This window comes from Heterodontus francisci, chromosome 10 (genome assembly GCF_036365525.1).
Source record: "Heterodontus francisci isolate sHetFra1 chromosome 10, sHetFra1.hap1, whole genome shotgun sequence".
In the NCBI taxonomy this organism is placed as follows: Eukaryota; Metazoa; Chordata; class Chondrichthyes; order Heterodontiformes; family Heterodontidae; genus Heterodontus; species Heterodontus francisci.
This window is the reverse complement of record NC_090380.1, coordinates 111100898-111120286: the sequence shown is the minus strand read 5'-3', so window position 1 is coordinate 111120286 and position 19389 is coordinate 111100898. Positions and strand designations below refer to the sequence as shown.

General features: G+C 41.9%; 1 protein-coding gene across 3 annotated transcripts in view; it reads right to left on the bottom strand.

Moving 5' to 3' along the window:
- LOC137374715 (neural cell adhesion molecule 2-like) overlaps positions 1-19389 on the bottom strand; it is a 1514570-nt gene that overhangs the window by 471456 nt on the left and 1023725 nt on the right. For all 3 annotated transcript variants that reach the window (XM_068041260.1, XM_068041261.1, XM_068041262.1), the window contains exons 3-4: positions 14085-14291; positions 7001-7144 (exon numbers count right to left, since the gene is read on the bottom strand). In XM_068041260.1, the coding sequence (XP_067897361.1) occupies positions 7001-7144; positions 14085-14291 (351 nt within the window). The remainder of the gene's footprint in view (positions 1-7000; positions 7145-14084; positions 14292-19389) is intronic.

The window sequence follows — 19389 nt, the reverse complement described above, 5'->3', positions numbered from 1 at the left end:
CTTGCAAAACTGTGCACAGGATCTTTTACATCCGCCTGAGAGGGCAGACAGGGTGTTGTTTTAACATCTCATCCAAAAGACAGCACCTCTGATAGTGCAGACCTCTCTCTGTATTGCACTGCAGTGTCAGCCTTAATTTTTTTGAGCTTAAGCTCTGGATTGGGACTTGAACTTAGAAACTTCTAACTCTGAGGTGAGAGGGCTACCGACTGAGCTATGGTTTCTGAATTTCCCTGCTGAACAGTCTGCCTCTAATTTTGAGACTATGTCCCCTATTTCTAGACTCCCCAACTAACAGCAATAGTTCTTCCAAATCTACCCAATCTGTTCTCCATAATATCTTGAAAAATCCGATCAAATCGCCCCTTAATCTTCTAAAGTCAGAGAATACAACGCTAGTTTGTGTAATCTATCCTCGTAATTTAACCCTTGGAGTCCAAATATTGTTCCTGTAAATCTATGCTGTACTCCCTCCAGTGACAATATATCCTTCCCAAGGTGTGGTGTCCAGAACTGCTCACAGTACTCCAGGTGTGGTCTAACCAGGGCTTTGTAAAGCTGAGGCATAACGTCTACCCCCTTGTATTCATTTCCTCTGGATATAAAGGCCAATATTCCATTTGTCTTTTTGATATTGATTACAACAAATTTTAGTAATTTTAGTAAATTTAAGTCATCAAATTGCATAAAAATATTGAAAATCAATGAAAGCAGATTTTAGAGGTCATTGAGGAATTGTTATGAAAGGTGTATGCAGAACTCTGCAAGGACAACAAAGGAGCTTCGCTGGGATCTTTCCAACCGACGGTATTTTGGGGAAAAACGACTATTAACACTTGGTACGCTTAATAACAAATATCTTTAACGTGAACTGTGTGTGCTTCAGAAGGCGTGTCAACAACAAGTTAGCATTTAAATAGCACCTTTCGCATAGCACAACATCCCATGTTGCTTCAGAGGAGTGCATTCCAATAAAAACTCGCTACCAAGTCACAGAAGGAAATATTAGGACAGGCGGCCAAAAGCTTGGTCTAAGATGTAGCTTTTAAGAAGAGTCTTAAAGAGGAGAGAGAGAGAGAGACGTAGTCCATTTGGGGAGCTTGCTGCTGGCTATGTTGGTTCTGGAGCCATAAAGGGTCATAGCCAATTTCGACCCCACCTCTGCTTGAAATTTTAAGACATTTGATCAAACCTATTTGAACAATTAGATGATTAAGGAACTCTCTCCCTCCCTCATTGCCATGCCAAGGATTGCCACTAAATGCTCCTTCGGCAATCGTGTGCAGTTGGCAGAGCAGTGTGATGCCTGAGTGAAATGAGGCTTCATCCCGTTACTGGATGGCGTACTATCCGCTTGATGAGTTTACAGTCGCATCCATGGTCCCATGGCGCTAGATCCTTAGCAAAAGTCAAGTCCTGCCCAGTAGGGAAAAGGAATATCAAAAGGGAAGTTGCCCTCTGGTCCACTTTACAGTGCCTGCCAGTGGCTGATTGCAGGATTCTGAGTACAGGCCACCTTTTGCCATGTTTTGTACTTGAAGGGGTTGTGGGAAGGAAGACTTGGGAAAGGTTACAGGAAGAAAACACTTTGAGAAAAAGGAGGCTCATTGTTTTCCCCCTTCCCCACACCAAAAAAAATCCATTTTGTGAAACAAAGGAACAAAATCAGCAACTCAAAGTGACTGAAAACAGTAGTTTGTGCTTCTAATTCATAGAAACATAGAAACTAACAGCACAGCAGGAGGCCATTCAGCTTGTCGTCCCTCTGCCAGCTCTTTGAAAGAGTAGTCATGCTTAATTCTACACTCCTGCTTTTTGTCGTGTAACCCTATAGGTTCCTCATCCTCAAGTCTGCAACGCTGTAAGTTCCTCATCCTGTCAGAAATTACTTATGGAATCAGCTTCCACCACCTTTTCAGGTCAGGTGTTCCAGATCCTGACAACTCTCTGAGTGAAAAAAAATGTCCTCATCTTCCCTCTAGACCTTTTGTCATTGATTTTAAAATGTAATCCTTATCTTTAGTTGTGCTCCGTTTGTTTTTCCACTCGGTAAATCTTCTACATAAGCTGTCAACTCAAAACTGGAGGGATGGCTCCACAGCAATAGAAAGTCCAATGATATGCCTGATTGAAGCTGTGAAGAATAAGATTTGCCTTTGATGCACTGGTAATCTGAGTTAAAGGTTTAAAATAGAATGACAGGTATTTAAGATAGCTATTATTTTAGATATTGGGAAAGGTTAAAAAGGGGAGTCTCGGGATTGACTAATAACCTGAAAGCCAGTATTACAAGTCAGCTGACTCAGTAGGAAGCACTCTCGCATCCCAGCCAGAAGATTGTGGTATCAAGTCTCACTCCAGGATTTAAGTACAAAAAACGTAGGCTGACCTTCCAGTATGGCACAAAGGGAGTGCTACGCTGTCAGAGGTGTTGTCTTTTGAATGCGATGTAAAACTGAGGCCCAGTCTACCCTCTCAGGTTGATGTAAAAGATCCTGTGGTACTATTGTGAAGAAAAGAAGTGGAGTTATTCCTGTTGGCCTGGCCAATATTTATCCCTCAATCAACATCACAAAAACAGATAATCTGATCATTATCCCATTGCTGTTGGTGGGAGTTTGCTGTGTGCAAATTGACTGCTGTGTTTCCTACATTATAACAGTGACTACACTTCAGGAAGAACTTTATCGGCTGTAAAGGGCTTTGGGATGCCCTGAAGTGCTTTTGTTTGATTACGAACCTCAATATTATGAGCAATTGGAAGCTGTATTACACGGCGACTTCGAGTGCAGAGGGTTATGTGTCTGACCTGAATGCAATTGTATTTAGGACAATTCTCTTACAGTTTCCTGTACTCGCTAAGAGAATGTGGTAACGTTTACTAGAAAAGAGCTTGTAAGACTCTTGGAAGTGAGAGAATTGAAGGGATTGCGAGGGTGGTCTGAGAATGAAACCATGCCCAGATTATCTGGGTTCAGTCATGAATTGTGAAATATTCAGTTATATCAATGAACTAATGAATTCATAAAATCCTAGAAACTTACAGCACAAAAGGAGGCCATTTGGTCCTTCGTCCATGTGCTGGCTCTTTGAAGAATATTCATGCTTAGACCATTGACGCCGCTTTTTGCCCATAACCTTATAAGTTCCTGGTCCTCAAGCACTTGTCCAACTCCCTTTTAAAATAATTTATGAAATCAGCTCCAACCACCTTTTCTGTAGAGTGTTTCAGATGCCAACAACTCTCTGAGTGAAAACTTTACTGTCTGTCATAAATGTATTTATACAATAATACCGCATAGCATGATCTCAGGCCAATAGAGAACTTTGAATAAGCAAAACTGAAAATAAATGATCTTAGTGAGAGTTCAGATCACACAAAAAACTGTTTCTAGGCTTTTAAAACATACGTTTGACCTCACCCAGCCGCTACCTGTTGATGTGCTTCATCTTCTCTCTTCCCTTGTTCAACCTTGGTGGTATCTTTCATTACGAGTTCATTAACATGCCATCAACTAGGTTTCCTCATACCTCCCCACAGCAGACACACCATGCAGAAAAATAGGTAATTAAATCAAATTCTTAACATTGAAATGATGTCAATCATGCTGTCAATCATCTAATTAAGATCTTACATCTGCTTGCACTTCCTGTCTGTAAAACCTTACTTCCTGTTGCTATCTTTTTGTTACACTTTTGTGTATTCTTTTCCCCATTATAAATACCTATATCTAATTTTAACAATGATAAATGTCTATGTAAACCTGTCACATTGTAATTACACCTTCCTGCCAGTGGTAGTGCTGCAGTTCTTGCAAACCCAATTCCTCTGTCTGTCTGTCCTACACAGAAACTTACACAGTTCAACCAGCTATACTTCCCTGATTCTCTGGGACAGAGCTGTGCAACCATTCAATCCCAGAGATAGAGTGCTTTCTCTGCCACTATTGATGCTGGGTAAAGATCCGTGGTTTCAATGTGCCTCTTGTACATTTCACCATGTAAGTTGTTGGGTCTCTCAATAAGTGCCCATTGCTTTTCTTTTCAGGTGTCTGTTTTTTGGGAGTGTCCATTTACACTGTAGTTTCCTAATGGCTCATGGAAGTATGAAGATGTGACAATTTTAGCCACTAACGCATCACTAACATGCCATCGGTCCACTTCCCATACTGAATAGATGGCAAATGAGAAGGAAGCAGCTGCTGGCCTCTTGGAAAATCAGGCACCTGCCAGCTCCCAGATATGGTGTGGGGTTGAGAGTTTCAGGGAATCTCATAGATAGGGGTAGAGGTGAGAGCCAAGGGCAGGAGAGGCGTAAACTTTCCTTATAGGACCTGGAAGTGCATTCCTGCTCCTCCTGGCCTCTATGCAATCGCTCCTCATAGGACGGCCCCATCAACCTAGGAATCAACCTAGTGAACCTTTGTTGTACACTCTCCAAGACAAGTATATCCTTCCTTAGGCAAGGAGACCAAAACTGTACACAGTCTCGCCAAAGCCCTATATAATGCAGCAAGACTTCCTTTCTCATACTCCAATCCCCTTGCAATAAAGGCGAACAGACCATTTGCCTTCCTAATTACCATCTATATAAGCATGCTAACTTTCTGTAATTCAGGCTGGGCTTCATCTGGTGCAAAAGCTGTTGTGCCTTTCCCTGCTCAGGCTGAAGTTCAAACTGTAGTTGGTGCGGCAATGACATGATCAGATCCCGACGAGCATGTGTCAGTTTGGCCCCCACTATTTTTGGGTGGATGGCTCCGTTTAACTTGGAAAAAGTGGGAAAAGTAAGTAACCTGGAGAATTTGAACTGCCCGCCATCATGGTTTCCACTGGACAGATGGAATTAAAATTTCAAAACCACAGCAGATCAACTAGCATAGTACACACTTCTAATTTTGATTTTTCTTGACTTTCAGTTTTGCTACTTCAGTTTATTTTGTTCTTGCTTTCTACTTTATGGTTAGAATGTGGAACTTGATACCATAGGAAGTGGCTGAGACAAACAGCTTAGAAGCTTTCAAAAGGAAACTAGACGAGTGCATGAGAGAAAAGGGAATTGAAAGTTATGCTGAAAGGTTGAGATGAGGTAGATGGAATGGCAGGAGACTTGTGGGGAGCATAAACACCAGCAAAGAATAGATGGGCAGAATGACCTTTTTCTGGGCTGTATATTCCATGTAATACTTTTGTCAATTTTGTTGTGTAACTATTGATTTGATTTTGAGTATGAAGGGGTCCTAATTTGAACATTCTTCATGCACGATTGGCTGAAGGATGCATTCCTAATCTCCAAGGGACACAATGCCCTGTTGACACAATTTTTTATTAATTCATGGGATGTGGGTATCACTGGCTCGGCCAGCATTTATTGCCCTTGAACTGAATAGCTTGCTAGACCATTTTAGAGGGCATTCAAAAGTCAACCACATTGCTGCAGGCCAGACCAGGTAAGGACAGCAGGTTTCCTTCCCTAAAGGACATTAGTGAACCAGATGGGTGTTTACAGCAGTCGACAATGGTGACCATTAGACTAGCTTTAAATTCCAGATCTGTTAAATGAATTCAAATTTCACCATCTGCAATGGTGGGATTCGAACTCATGTCCCCAGAGCATTAACCTGGGTCTCTGGATTGCTAATCCAGTGATATTACCACTACGCCACTGTCTCCGTGATGTCAACAAAGAACAAAGAACAGTACGGCAGAGGAACAGGCCATTCGGCCCTCCAAGCCTGCGCCGATCTTGCTGCCTGCCGAAACTAAAACCTTCTGCACTTCCGGGGCCCATATCCCTCTATTCCCTTCTTATTCATATATTTGTCAAGATGTCTCTTAAACATTGCTATCGTATCTGCTTCCACCACCTCCCCTGGCAGCAAGTTCCAGGCACTCACCACCCTCTGTGTAAAGAACTTGCCTCGCACGTCCCCTCTAAACTTAGCCCCTCGCACCTTAAACCTATGTCCCCTAGTAACTGACTCTTCCACCCTGGGAAAAAGCTTCTGACTATCCACTCTGTCCATGCCGCTCATAACTTTGTAAACCTCTATCATGTCGCCCCTCCACCTCCGCCGTTCCAGTGAAAACAATCCGAGTTTTTCCAACCTCTCCTCATAGCTAATGCCCTCCAGACCAGGCAACATCCTGGTAAACCTCCTCTGTACCCTCTCCAAAGCCTCCACATCCTTCTGGTAGTGTGGCGACCAGAATTGCACACAATATTCTAAGTGTGGCCTAACTAAGGTTCTGTACAGCTGCAACATGACTTGCCAATTTTTATACTCTATGCCCCGACCGATGAAGGCAAGCATGCCTAATGCCTTCTTGACTACCTTATCCACCTGCGTTGCCACTTTCAGTGACCTGTGGACCTGTACGCCCAGATCTCTCTGCCTGTCAATACTCCTAAGGGTTCTGCCATTTACTGTATACCTCCCACCTGCATTATACCTCCACATGTGTAATATGAACAATGTCAAGTTATAAAGTGACAGGGGTAATCAAATGTTCTGTAGATCATAATGGCCACTGAGCTCCAAGGTCCATGCAATTATCATGCCAAGGAAGGATATTGCAATAAGAGTACTGCACAGTCTTTCTGGATAAATAAAGATGGGCCAAATGACCACCCTTACCTGAATTTATTTTGTAAGATACAACGCAAAATTTAAATTTGATTCCATGCTCTGCAGATTTTCTTGATTTGGCTGGTGGACATGTGGGTGGGTGGGTTGGGAGTCATGGACTTTGCAAGACTTTTCCCCAAGACATTGAAAGGCTTGGGTAATGTTCGTGGAATTAGACTTTATATTAGTTCAGCAAAGTGCTAGCAAAGACACATAGAGCCAAATGGGCAGCCTATTGTGCTGTAAACCTCTCTTGTTCTACTTGAGCAAGGGTCAGGTTTGATGAACCCTCTTCTCTTGCCTTGTGTTTTGTTGAAAGTTTGAAGCCTTTGACGAAAGCCAAATAGGGATTTTGACAGCTGGGTACTCACCACTTGGCCCAGAGCCGATGTCTCGATTGTTGTGCAGCCAGGTTACAATAGGAGCAGGAGAGCTGTTCACTTCACAGATCACCACAGCATCCTCTCCTTCTCTGAACTCCTGGGGAGATTTGATTTCGTGAAAGGTCAGCTTTTCTGTGGACAAAGCATAGCAAGGAGAAAGCATAGTAAGAAGAGGTAATCTGACATTCCCACCACAAGCCTGTCTCTGTTGGAAAATGTCCATGTATTGCCCCTCACCACAATACCATTGATAGAAAATCACAGTACTCAAGTTAATTGATCTTGAATGAAATCTGTACACTTTGAAATCCAAAATTAGGCATTCATAATGCAATATCATTGACAAAACATCAATAACTTGCAATTATATAACACCTTTAATGTAACAAACCATCCTGGGATTGAGTTTCCGCTCGGTTTCATTTTTTTTTTCAGTGCAATTCGCCCAAAAGCAGCGTGAAAGAGGGTACAGAGGAGATTTATGAGGATTGACTGTCGAGTCATTCTTCTGCATAGCTGACTCTCTCAAAGTGCATAGTAACACCGATAGTGACCAATAGTTACTCTCCCACAGAACTCATTCTATCAGAGTGCATCGTATCACAAATAGATAGTGACATAGTTTTTACTTTCACATAGACTAAGCGTTATTATTGTAGACAGTGAGCCAAAGTTGCTCCTCCACAGTCCTTACTGAGAACCTGACAGACACTTAACAATATCAATGTCTCTTTGTTCAGAAAGAGCTTTTCATGGGTTCAGTATTGTGTGAAGAGAATGTTTTGAGGTAACAGGATGCAACGGGAGCCTCTTTTGATTAGCTGTTGCACAAGAGACGTTAAAGATGAGGAAAGATCATTTGGTCCCTGAAGCCTGTTTGTCTATTACCACAATTATGCAAAACTTCTCACTGTTCCTTTCTTGCTTTCCAATTTTCACCCCACCTCTGCTAAAGGGACTGATACTTGTTGGGCCAGGGTCCACAGGTACTAGTGACCCTCTGATACTTTGCATTTTATTATTCTTTGATGGGATGTGGGCATCACTAGCAAGACCAGCATTGTCCATCCCTAATTTCCCTTGATAATGGAGTGGCTTGCTAGGCCATTTCGCAATTAAGAGTTAACCACATTGCTGTGGGTGTGGAGTCACATTTGGCCAGACCAGGTAAGGGACAGCAGATTTCCTTCCCTAAAGGACATTAGTGAACCAGTTGCATTTTTGCGACAATCGATGATAGTTTCATGGCACCATTACTGAGACTAGCTATCAATTCCAGATTTTCTTTTAGAGATGAATTACATTTATTCATTAATTGCATTTAAATTCCACCAGCTGCCATGGTGGGATTTGAACCTATGGTCCCAGGGCAATAGCCTGGGTCTCTGGATTACTTGTCATTACCAGTCTGGATTGCTCACATGGCTTTCCTTCAAGTCTGAGGACAGAGAGTGAATGTCCTCAATAAACATATGTAGAATCATTCATTGAAAACATAGAAATTTACAGCCCAGAAGGAGACCATTCAGCCCATAGTGTCCGTGCCAGCTGACAAGTAGCCAGCCGAATCCCTCTTTCCAGCACTTTGTCCGTAGCCTTATAGGTCATGGTACTTCAAGTGCATATCCAAGTAATTGTTAAATGTTTGAGGGTTTCTGCCTCTACCACCATTTCGGGCTGTGAGTTCCAAATCCTCGCAACCATCTAAGTGAAAATATTTCCCCTTGAAACCCTGCTAAACCTCCTACCTCTTACCCTAGATCTATGCCTCCTAGTTATGGACCCTTCAACCAAGGGGAACAGGGTCTTTCTATCCACTCTATCTAGACACCTCATAATTTTATACACTTCAATTAGGTCTCCCCTCAGCCTCTTCAATTTCAAAGAAAATGACCCTAGACTTTCCAATCTTACCTCATAATTAAAATTTTCCAGTCCAGGCAACATCCTCATAAATCTCCTCTGTACCCTTTCTTGTGCAATCACATCTTTCCAATAGTTCATGCAGTTTTCTCCAGATGTGGCCTAATTAGTGTTTTATACAGTTCCAGCATAACCTCCCTGCTCTTATATTCTATGCCTCGGCTAATAAAGGCAAGTATCCCTGTGCCTTCTTGACCACCTCATCTACCTGTCCAGCCACATTCAGGGACCTGTGGACATGCACTGCAAAGTCCCTCTGTTCCTCTACACCTCTGAATATCCTACCATTTATTGTGTATTCCCTTGCCTTTAGCCTTCTCCAAATGCATTACCTCAGGCTTCTCCAGATTGCACTCCATTTGCCCTGTTCTGCCCACCTGACCAGTCCACTCATATCTTCCTGCAGTCTATAGCTTTCTCCTTCATTATCAACTTCACGACCAATTTCGTATCGACTGCAAACTTCTTCTTCATACCCTCTACATTCAAGTCCAAATCATTGATATATACCACAAAAAAGCAAGGGACCTCGTACTGAGCCCTGCAGAACCCCACTGGAAACAGCCTTCTAGTTATAAGAATGTTGCCAGGGCTCAAAAGTTGCAGATATGAGGAAAGATTGGATCGGCTAGGGTTGTTTTCCTTAGAACAAAGGAGGCTGAGGGATGGCTTAACAGAGGTGTACAAAATTATGAAGGGCCTAAATAGAGTAGACAGGAAAGATCTGTTTCCCCTAGTGGAGAAGTCAAATACCAGGGGGCACAGATTTAAGGTGATTGGTAGAAACATTAGAGGGGATATGAGGAAAAACATTTTCACCCAGAGGGTGGTGGGTGTCTGGAATTCACTGCCAGGAACAGTGTTGGAGGCAGAAACCCTCAATTATTTTGAAAGGTACCTGAAGTGCTGAAACCGGCAAGGCTATGGACCAAGTGCTGGAAGGTGGGATTAGATTGGGCAGCGAGGTTTTTTGGCCGGCACAGACATGACGGGCTGAATGGCCTCCTTCTGTGCGGTAATTTTTTATGGTTCTATGGTTCTACAAAAATACCCATCGGCCATTAACCTTTGCTTCCTGCTTCTGTATGAATTCTGGACCCAACTTGCCACTTTCCCTTGGATCCCATGGGATTTTACTTTCATGACTATGCGGGACTTTATCAAAAGCCTTGCTAAAATCCATATAGACTACATCAAGTTCATAACCAACCTTACTTGTTACCCCATCAAAAAATTCAACTATGTTAGTCAGATACGACCTTCCCTTAACAAATCCGTGCTCATTGTCTTTGATTAACCCATGTCTTTCTAAATGAACATTTATCCTGTCCCTCAGAATTTTTTCCAATTATCTTCCCACCATCTAGGTTAGGCTGACTGGCCTGTAATTACTCAGTCTATCCTTTTCTCCCTTTTTAAACAATGGTACAATGTTAGTTGTCCTCCAGGCCTCCGGCAGCACATCTGTAGCCATTGAGGTTTGAATAGCAGAGAGGCCTCTGCTATTTCTTCTCTTGCTCCCTTTAATAGCCTTGGATACATTAACCGGTTTTAGAGATGTTAAATCCCTTAATACTTCCTCTCTTACTATGTTAATTTCATCTAATATTTCATAATCCTCTTCCCTGATTGCAATGCATGTATCATCCCTCTCTTTTGTGAAAACAGACTCAAAGTATTCATCTCCAATGTCCTCCAACTCCACACACAGGTTGCCTTTATGGTCCCTAATAAGTCCCACTATTTCTTTAGATAATCCCTTGCTCTTTGTGTATTTATAAAAAATCTTTGGGTTTCCCTGATTTTACTTGCCAATATTGTTTCATGCCCTCTCCTTGCTTTCCTAATTTTTTTTTTAATTTGACCACTATACCTTTCATGCTCCTCTAGGTTTTCTGCAGTATTGAGCCCTCAGTGTCTGTCATAAGCTTCTCTTTTTTTCTTTATTCTCTCTTTTAAGCCCCTTGACATCCAGGGAGCTCTGGATTTGTTAGCCCCACCCTTTTTCTTCAAGGAAACATCTCTTCCGTGAATGCCTCCCACTGACTTGGCACTGATTTTCCTTCAAGTAACTGTTTCCAGTCCACTTTAGCTACAACGCATCTCAGATTCATAAAATTAGCCTTTCACCAATTGAGAACTTTAATTCCTGAACTATCTTTGTCCTCTTCCATAATGATTCTAAATCTAACTGAATTATGATCGCTTCCACCAAAATGCACCCCTTCCACATGCCCAGCTTCATCTTTTAAAACTAAATCCAGAACCGCCCCCTCTCAAGAATTTTGCTCCTTCAATGCCTTTCACACTAATTCTATCCCAGTTAATATTAGGGTAGTTATAATCCCCCACTATTACTGCTCTATTGTTTTTGCACATCTCAGAGATTTGTCTACATATTTGCTGTCTCCCTCTGACTGTTTGAGAGTCTATGGTACACTCCCAGTAGTGTGGCTGACCCTTTTTTGCTCTTCAGTTCAACCCATATGGCCTCATTCAATGATCTTTCTACCATATCATTCCTCCTCACAGCTATAATTATTTCCTTAATCAATACTGTGACTGCTCCCTCCATTTTTATGCCCCTCTCTAACCAGTCTGAAAATCCTGCAACCAGGAATGTTGATCTGCCATTCCTGCCCTTCGTTCAGCCGTGTCTCAGTAATAGCTGTAATATCATACTCCCACATGTCAATCTGTAGTCTCACCTCATCTCCCTTATTCCTTAGATTTCTTGCATTGAAGTACAGCTGCAGAAGCACCTGTCTGTTCCCCTCCTTATCGAATCCTCTACCACTATGGCTCTTCCACGATTCTTCCTAACGCCCTGTGCAGCTGAGCCACTCATGGTACCTTAGACTTGGCTCTTCCTGCACACTCCCCAGAGAAACCATCACTCTCACCAGCATTCAGAACTGAATACTGGCTGGGGAGTGAGATGCACTCATGGGGTCCCTGCCCTGCCTGCCTGGTCCTCCTTGTTCTTCTGGCAGTCACCCATTCCCTCTCTACCTGCACATTTTTAAGCTGCGGACTTTCCAGCAGGGGTCAGTGGATGGTGATGAGGAGTGGGAAGGGTGCTGAGGCTAACCGTCATGACAAATGGCTTCTCTGAATAAGGTCAACTAATTTAACACAGACTATTCTACACTGGGCTGCACCTTAACCCAGTAAACAATAGTAAACTCAGTGATGACACTTATCTATGGAATTGTACCTATTTACTGCCTCAGAGTGATATCTCTTACCCATTCCCTTTAACAGTACTTCAGCGATGTCTCCTACCCACTTTTACCTTCCCTTTAACTGGTTCTTGGTGATGGTATATACATAACACTGAAAAGAGAATTGGATAAATACTTTAAAAATATATATAGGGCTATGGGGAAAGAGCAGAGGATTAATTGGATAGCTCTGCCAAAGAGCCAGCACAAGCACAATGGGCCAAATGGCCTCCTTCCATGATGCATCATTTTATAATTCTATGATTCTATCCCCTTCCATTAAACAGGCACTCACTGCTTGCAGTTTATTAAGGGTTAACTGCCGTCCACTTGCCTATCAGCGATACTGTTTACTTAGGAAGCTAACATTGCCTTTAAGTATCTTTTAGTAATGCACTTAATCAAAGTTTAAAAATACATGTCTGTATGCTTATAAGGGGCTGCTTTGCCTGTCCACAAAATCTGCTACAAATGTTAGTTTGTAGCAGCAGATTACAGTGATTAGAATGATGAAAAGCCTCACATAATTAGCAAATTATCATTGAAATCATGAAGTGTGTGGTTATTTCTAGAACTTCCATTATCAGTTGGACAATAAAAGTGATTATTTCAAATACACGTTCCTCCTGTTCACAGAGCTGGCACAACACTCAGATGTGTCAGCTTAACCCTTTCTCATATCTTCCTGGGCTTCATCTCTTTGTGCCTGCAGTTATTGCTCGTTAGGGTAAAATAGCATATCAGAAAGATCCCAGAGGACCTCAACACACCTTGAAGCTTTAATATAAAGTTAAATATCAGCTTGAAAGGCACAGGATATGAGTTATTATATATGTCTAATCATCTGTCTATCTGTCTAGTCTCTCTTTGTCTGACTTCATCTGTCTATCTCTGTTTGTCTATCTATGTGTCTATCTATAATGTTTGTCGGTCTCCTTCTGCCTGTTGCCATCTGTCTATCATTGTATCTATCTATCCATTTTTCACAGTATCCTCTCATCCCCTTTTGGTCCATGACACTCTGGACAATTGACCATACTTCATGTAACAACTTAAAACAATAGGCTCAACTTTAACTCGAAAAGCAAAATACTGCGGATGCTGGAAATCTGAAATAAAAACAAAAAGTGCTGGAAATACTCAGCAGGTCAGACAACATCTGTGGAGAGAGAAACAGAGTTCATGTTTCAGATCTGTGACCTTTCATCAGAACGGTCTGAGTTCTGATGAAAGGTCATCGACCTGAAACTCTGTTTCTCTCTCCAAAGATGCTGTCTGACCTGCTGAGTATTTCCAGCACGTTCTGTTTTTACTCCTGTATTAAACCTGGGCAGCAAATTGAAAATAACTTCTGGGTTGGTGAAGAGTGAAGCCCCTTTGCACCAATGTTGCAGCAGTGGTGTTAAAGCCCCTTTAATCTTTCAGTAAGGATGTGATTGTGCAAGCACTGAGTGGAGTGCTTTAACTGTTGATATTGGCCATGACAAATAGCCACTGACAGCACAATGCAAACAGCGCTTTAGTCATCCTGCTCTATAAAGATTCTATCAAAAAATTTCCGTGGGTTACAGTCAAAATGTTCTACCTTAATGTTCCAATTGGAGTAAAAAGTCTCAAATCCAGGTGCAGGGTTTGAGCCTCAATGAGAGCTAAGCTGACCCTTGGAATGTTGGGTAATGAGTGTTTCTTTTGCAAGACACATTTTCCAAAAGCTTGGCTGATTATGTCAGATCATCGGAGGAAGAAGAAACCTGTTTACGTTTAAATTACTAATGCCAAACCAAGAATCATTTTGTTGGCATAATTTCTTTTGTCTCAATTTTAATATGTGTGCAGTTTGACACGAGAACAGGAATTTTCTTAAGCATCAGATGGCATGCGATTGTTGACGTTATTACATTTTATAGCACCCAGGGTTTACTTACTGTAAATTTCCACCAGGATTGTAGCTTCCTGAGACTTTCCATTGACATCCGTCACCTGACACTGATAGATTCCAGCATCCTCCTCGTTGGCATTATAGATAGTTAGCCGCGATCGTATCCCCTCCGTCTGTACTACGACCCGTTCATTGGAGATGACCTTTTCACCATCAGGACTGTACCATTCTATATTGACAGGCTCCCCAATAGCTGGAGGAGAACATAAGAAGTAAATCAGAGGATTATACATAACAAAACTGGGAAGCCTAGTGAAATAGAACACTGTTCCTTCACTCTGTGATCCAGGATTCAAATCCAATAGGACAAAATTTTCTTCCAGTGGTGAAAGTTGGAAGAGTCTTAAGTAAGTTGGGCTTAGGCAGTCTTAGCCTACTTCTTACTGGGCACGGTTGCCTGGTGGTTCTAGCACTGGTCTAGGAACCTGGATGTCATGAGGTCAATTGCCTCCAATTTATCAAACCAAATTCGGCTGGCACCAAGAAATGAAGGTGACACCTGCTGGATTGTTGCCAGAAACCCAGTTGGTTCACTGTGTTCTTCAGAGAAGGGAACCTGCCAGCCCAATCCATGTGACTCTAGCTTTATAATATGTGGTTGATTCTCAGCGCTCTCAGAACAACTAGAGATGGTCAGCAAACACTGTTAATGTTGTCTACATCGAAACAACAAATTAATTTAAAAAAGGAATCTACACAAAACAGCCTCCATAATCTTTATACTTCTCTGAGATTGTCGTGAAAGTCCTTTGCAAGGGTAGGGCAGAAAGAGCTTCACTCTGCATCTAAACCTGTATAGTCAATGATCTGATAGTACCGGCTTGAAGTACTAAAGGTGTCAAGAATATATTTGAGACTTAATGATTACAAAATTTCAAACAGAAATATAGAAACATATTGGGGTAAGAAGTCATCTGGTCACTGTGTATTCTTGAAAATTTCTCCTACGTTCATTAGAAGTATAGAAAAAGTTGAAATCATTATTGATGTATTTACACTGTCACTGCATAGACAGACCAGACAGTTTCCACCCACCCTACATGATGACTGCTATTCAAAGGTCAAGCGTCAACCTGACACCAAATCATTTTTCTATTCATATTCTTTTCAAGTACATTTGGATCTTTAGTTTTGGATCAACCTTTCTTTGAAAGTCTGGTCATCAAACCTATGGTTTCTAAACCAGACCTCATTAATATATCATGTGCAGATAATGACACCTCTGAGTTGCCGTTCACATCTTCAACAAGAGATTAGTCCTCCCATTAATCAGCATCACAGGTTGTGCGCATTTGGCAAAGCAGTTACTAAGTGATCCCAAATGTTTTGCTCTATTTTTATCAAAACCCCTCTATTTATCACATATTTAAGGTTATATATATATAAATACTCATTTTATATCTTTTGGCTAGTTTTTTCCTCTTGTCTAATGATATGTTCAGTTATGGTTCCGTTGCACCAGATGCACAGTGAGTACAAAATGCAAAGCTGTCTTATGCCTTTTTGTGAAACTGTTTCTTGGGATTCCAAATGGTAAATGGTGATCTCGTGACCAGATAATATCACATAATGGGCACGGAGCAATGAGCGACATTTTTAGGTTTTCTACCTTTCAACTTCTTGCAGTTGAATATCTTTCAAAAGCGTAGACGGATTCTGGTTTTTGAAGAGCTTTCATCAGTAGAAAAGCAACTCTAAGTTATCAAGACTTGATTTCAGCTTCCCTAACGAGATCCTATCTTGGACCTAGCACAGGTTTCATTATTGCTTCGATCAGCCCTTCCTTCCCACTGATGGCTAATGACTAAGCGGAGTGTCAACTGTGACTCAGTGGGTCACACTGTTACTTCTGAGTCAGAAGGTTGTGGGGCTCAGGTCCCACTCCAGAGACTTGAGCACAAAAATCGATGTTGACACTCCCAGTGCAGTATCTGGAGGAGTGCTACCCTGTAGCAGATGTTGTGCTTCAGGTGAGACATTAAACCGAGACCCCTCTCTGGTGCTTGTTAAAGATCCCATGCACTGTTCTGAAGAAAAGCAGTTCTCTCCGGTGTCCTGGTCAATATTTATCCCCTCAACCAACATCACTAAAAACAGATCACTGATCATTCTCGAACTGTTGTTTGTGAAAGCCTGCTGTGTGCAATTTGGCTGCCGTGTTTCCTACAGCAGTAACTATACTGCTGTGGGACATTGTGGAAGGTTCGATATAAATGCAAGCCTTTTTTTCCTTTTGGGGAATCTACCTCATGAGAAGCATACCTTGCCTTTCTGTACATTTAGAAAGTTTCTTAAGTCAACAGCTCAAAATCTCAAAAGTAACATGTTGGGGGATGTTTTACAATGTGCATAATTTATTTTTGACATCCAAATTCTCACTAGTGTGTACACAAATCAGTCAGGTATTTCTTAAGGTTAAATCCCAGAACGTATAAACACACTGTGATATTAATTTGTTTTTTGTGTGACCTTGCAGCAGATAAAAAGTTATAATTTCAATCAATCTCTTCAAACATTTTTGTGTCATAAATAAAGAATGACTCATCTTTCACATCCTCAGGATAATCCAATGCACTTTCCAGCCAATTAAATGATTTTCAGGTCTAATCATGGTTGTAATATAGGAAACACAGCTGCCAATTTACACACAGGAAGATCCCACAAACAGCAACATGATTATGACCAGCTATCTCTTTTAGTGATGTTGATTGAGGGATAAATATTGGCCCATGACACCAAGGAGAACTCCCCTTCTCTTCAAAATAGTGTTGTGGGATCTTATAGGTGCAACTGAGCAGACAGAGCCTTGGTTTAACTCCTTAGCTGACAAATGGCACATCTGACAGTGAAGCACTCCTGCAATATGCCACTCGGATAGATTTATGGCCTCAAGTCTCTGGAGTGGAGCTTGACCCCACAACTGCTGACTTAGAGGTGAGAATGCAACCCACTGAGCCACAGCTGACGTCATAAAGGTGAGAGCTGGGAGAATGGTACTCATGTGAAGACCAGCAACCTTTGAGCATTGCTTTCTGTGCAAGGTCCAAGCGAACCTGTCCCTCTGTCATTGATAAACCTCACCCACCTTTCCTCACCACATCCCTGAATCCTTTCTCTTACTAGAAACAACTGTCTCTGGAATGCATTTATACACACTTCAACAACTAAAAAATAATCCATTCCACAGCTCTATTACCATTTTCATGAACAAGTTACAGATTCCCTTCTTGTTCCTCATTTCTTGTTCATTTTTTTCATTTCTGTTTATTGATATTTGAACCCCTTATTATAAAGAACGATTTGTCTGGTTCTGTTTTGTCTGTCCTGGTTAACCCTGAGCTGACCTTTCAACTCCATATCCTTTTCATCATCAAAACCATCTATTTCCATTTCTGTTCTCCTCCTCCGTGTCTGCCTCAGCCAATCTTCTGCTGAAATTCTCATCCATGCCTTTGTTACCTCCAGACTTGACTGTTCCAGTGCTCTGCTGGCTAGCCTCCCATCTTCCATCCTCCATAAGCTTCATATAATTCTTGTCCGCACCGGCTATCAAGGATCCATTCAGCATAATCTCACTTTCCAGCTCTAGGTCTGTACCTTGTAGGTTATGACACTTCAAATGCATATCCAGTTACTTTTTAAATGTTTTGAGGGTTTCTGCCTCCAGCACCCTTTCAGGCAGTGAGTTCCAGATCCCCATCACCCTCTGCCTGAAAGAATGTCCCCTCAAATCCCCTCTAACCCTACCTCCTACTCTAAATCTATGCCCCTGGTTATGGACCCCTGAACCAAAGTGAATAGGTGACTTTCTATCCACTCTATCGAGGTCCCTCATAATTTTATGCACTTCAATTAGGTCTCCCCTTAACCTCTTCTATTCCAAAGAAAATAACCCCAGCCTTTTCAATCTTGCCTCATAACTAACATTTTTTAGTCCAAGCAACATCCTTGGAAATTTCATCTGTCCCCTCTCTAGTGCAATCACATCTTTCCGATAGTGTGGTGACCAGAAATGCATGCAGTACTCCAGCAGTGACCTCACTGGTGTTTTATAGTTTCAGCATAAAATCCCTGCTCTTACATTCCATGCCTCGGTTAATAAAGACAAGTATATTTTATGCCGACAAGACCATCTTATCTACCTGTCCGGCCACCTTCAGGGATCTGTGGATATAGAAACATACAACCATACGAATTACGAGCAGAAGTAGGCCATTTGGCCCTGCTAGCTTGCTGCACCATTCAATAAGATCATGGTTGATCTGTTTGTGTCTCCAATTCCACACTCCCATCTACCACCGATAACCTTTGATTCCCTTGCCTAACAAGAATCTATCTAACTCCGCCTTAAAAATATTCAATGACCCCGCCTCCACCACCTTCTGAGGCAGAGAATTCCAAAGTCGCACAACCCTCTGAGAGAAAAAATTTCTCCACATCTCTGTCCGAAAAGGGTGATCCCTAATTTTAAAATTTTAAAACAATTTCACATTTTCCCACATTATACTCCATCTGCCAGATTTTTGCCCTCTCACTCAACCAATCTCTGTCAGTCTGCAACCTCCTTGTGTCCTCTTCACAACATACTTTCCTACCTAATTTTGTGTCATCTGCAAATTTAGCTACCATGCCTTCGCTCCCCTCATCTAAGTCATTGATATAAATTGTAAAAGGTTGAGGCCCCAGCACAGACCCCTGCGGGACTCCACTCATCACATCCTGACAGTCAGAAAAGGACCCGTTTATGCGTACTCTCTGTTTTCTGCCAGCCAGCCAATCTTCTATCCATGCTAATATGTTACCCCCCACACCATGAGCTCCAACTTTGCGCAATAACCTTTTCTGTGGCACCTTGTCAAATGCCTTCTGGAAATCCAAGTACAGTACGTCAACGGGCTCCCCTTTATCCACAGCACATGTTACTTCTTCAAAGAACTCCAACAAATTGGTTAAACATGATTTCCCTTTCACAAAACCATGCTGATTATTCCTGATTACCCTGAGTTTATCTAAGTGCCCAACTATAACCTCTTTAATAATCAATTCTAACACCACCCCCATGACAGATGTCAAGCTAACTGGCCTATAGTTGCTTGTTTTAAGCCACCCACCCTGCTTCTTGAATACAGGGGTTATATTTGCTACTTTCCAGTCTGCTGGAACCTTTCCAGAATCTAACAAATTTTGAAAAAATAACACCAACGTATCTACTACCTCATTAGCCACCTCTATGCACTCCAAGGATATGCACTCCCAGATCCCTCTATTCCTCTACACTTCTCAGTATCCTA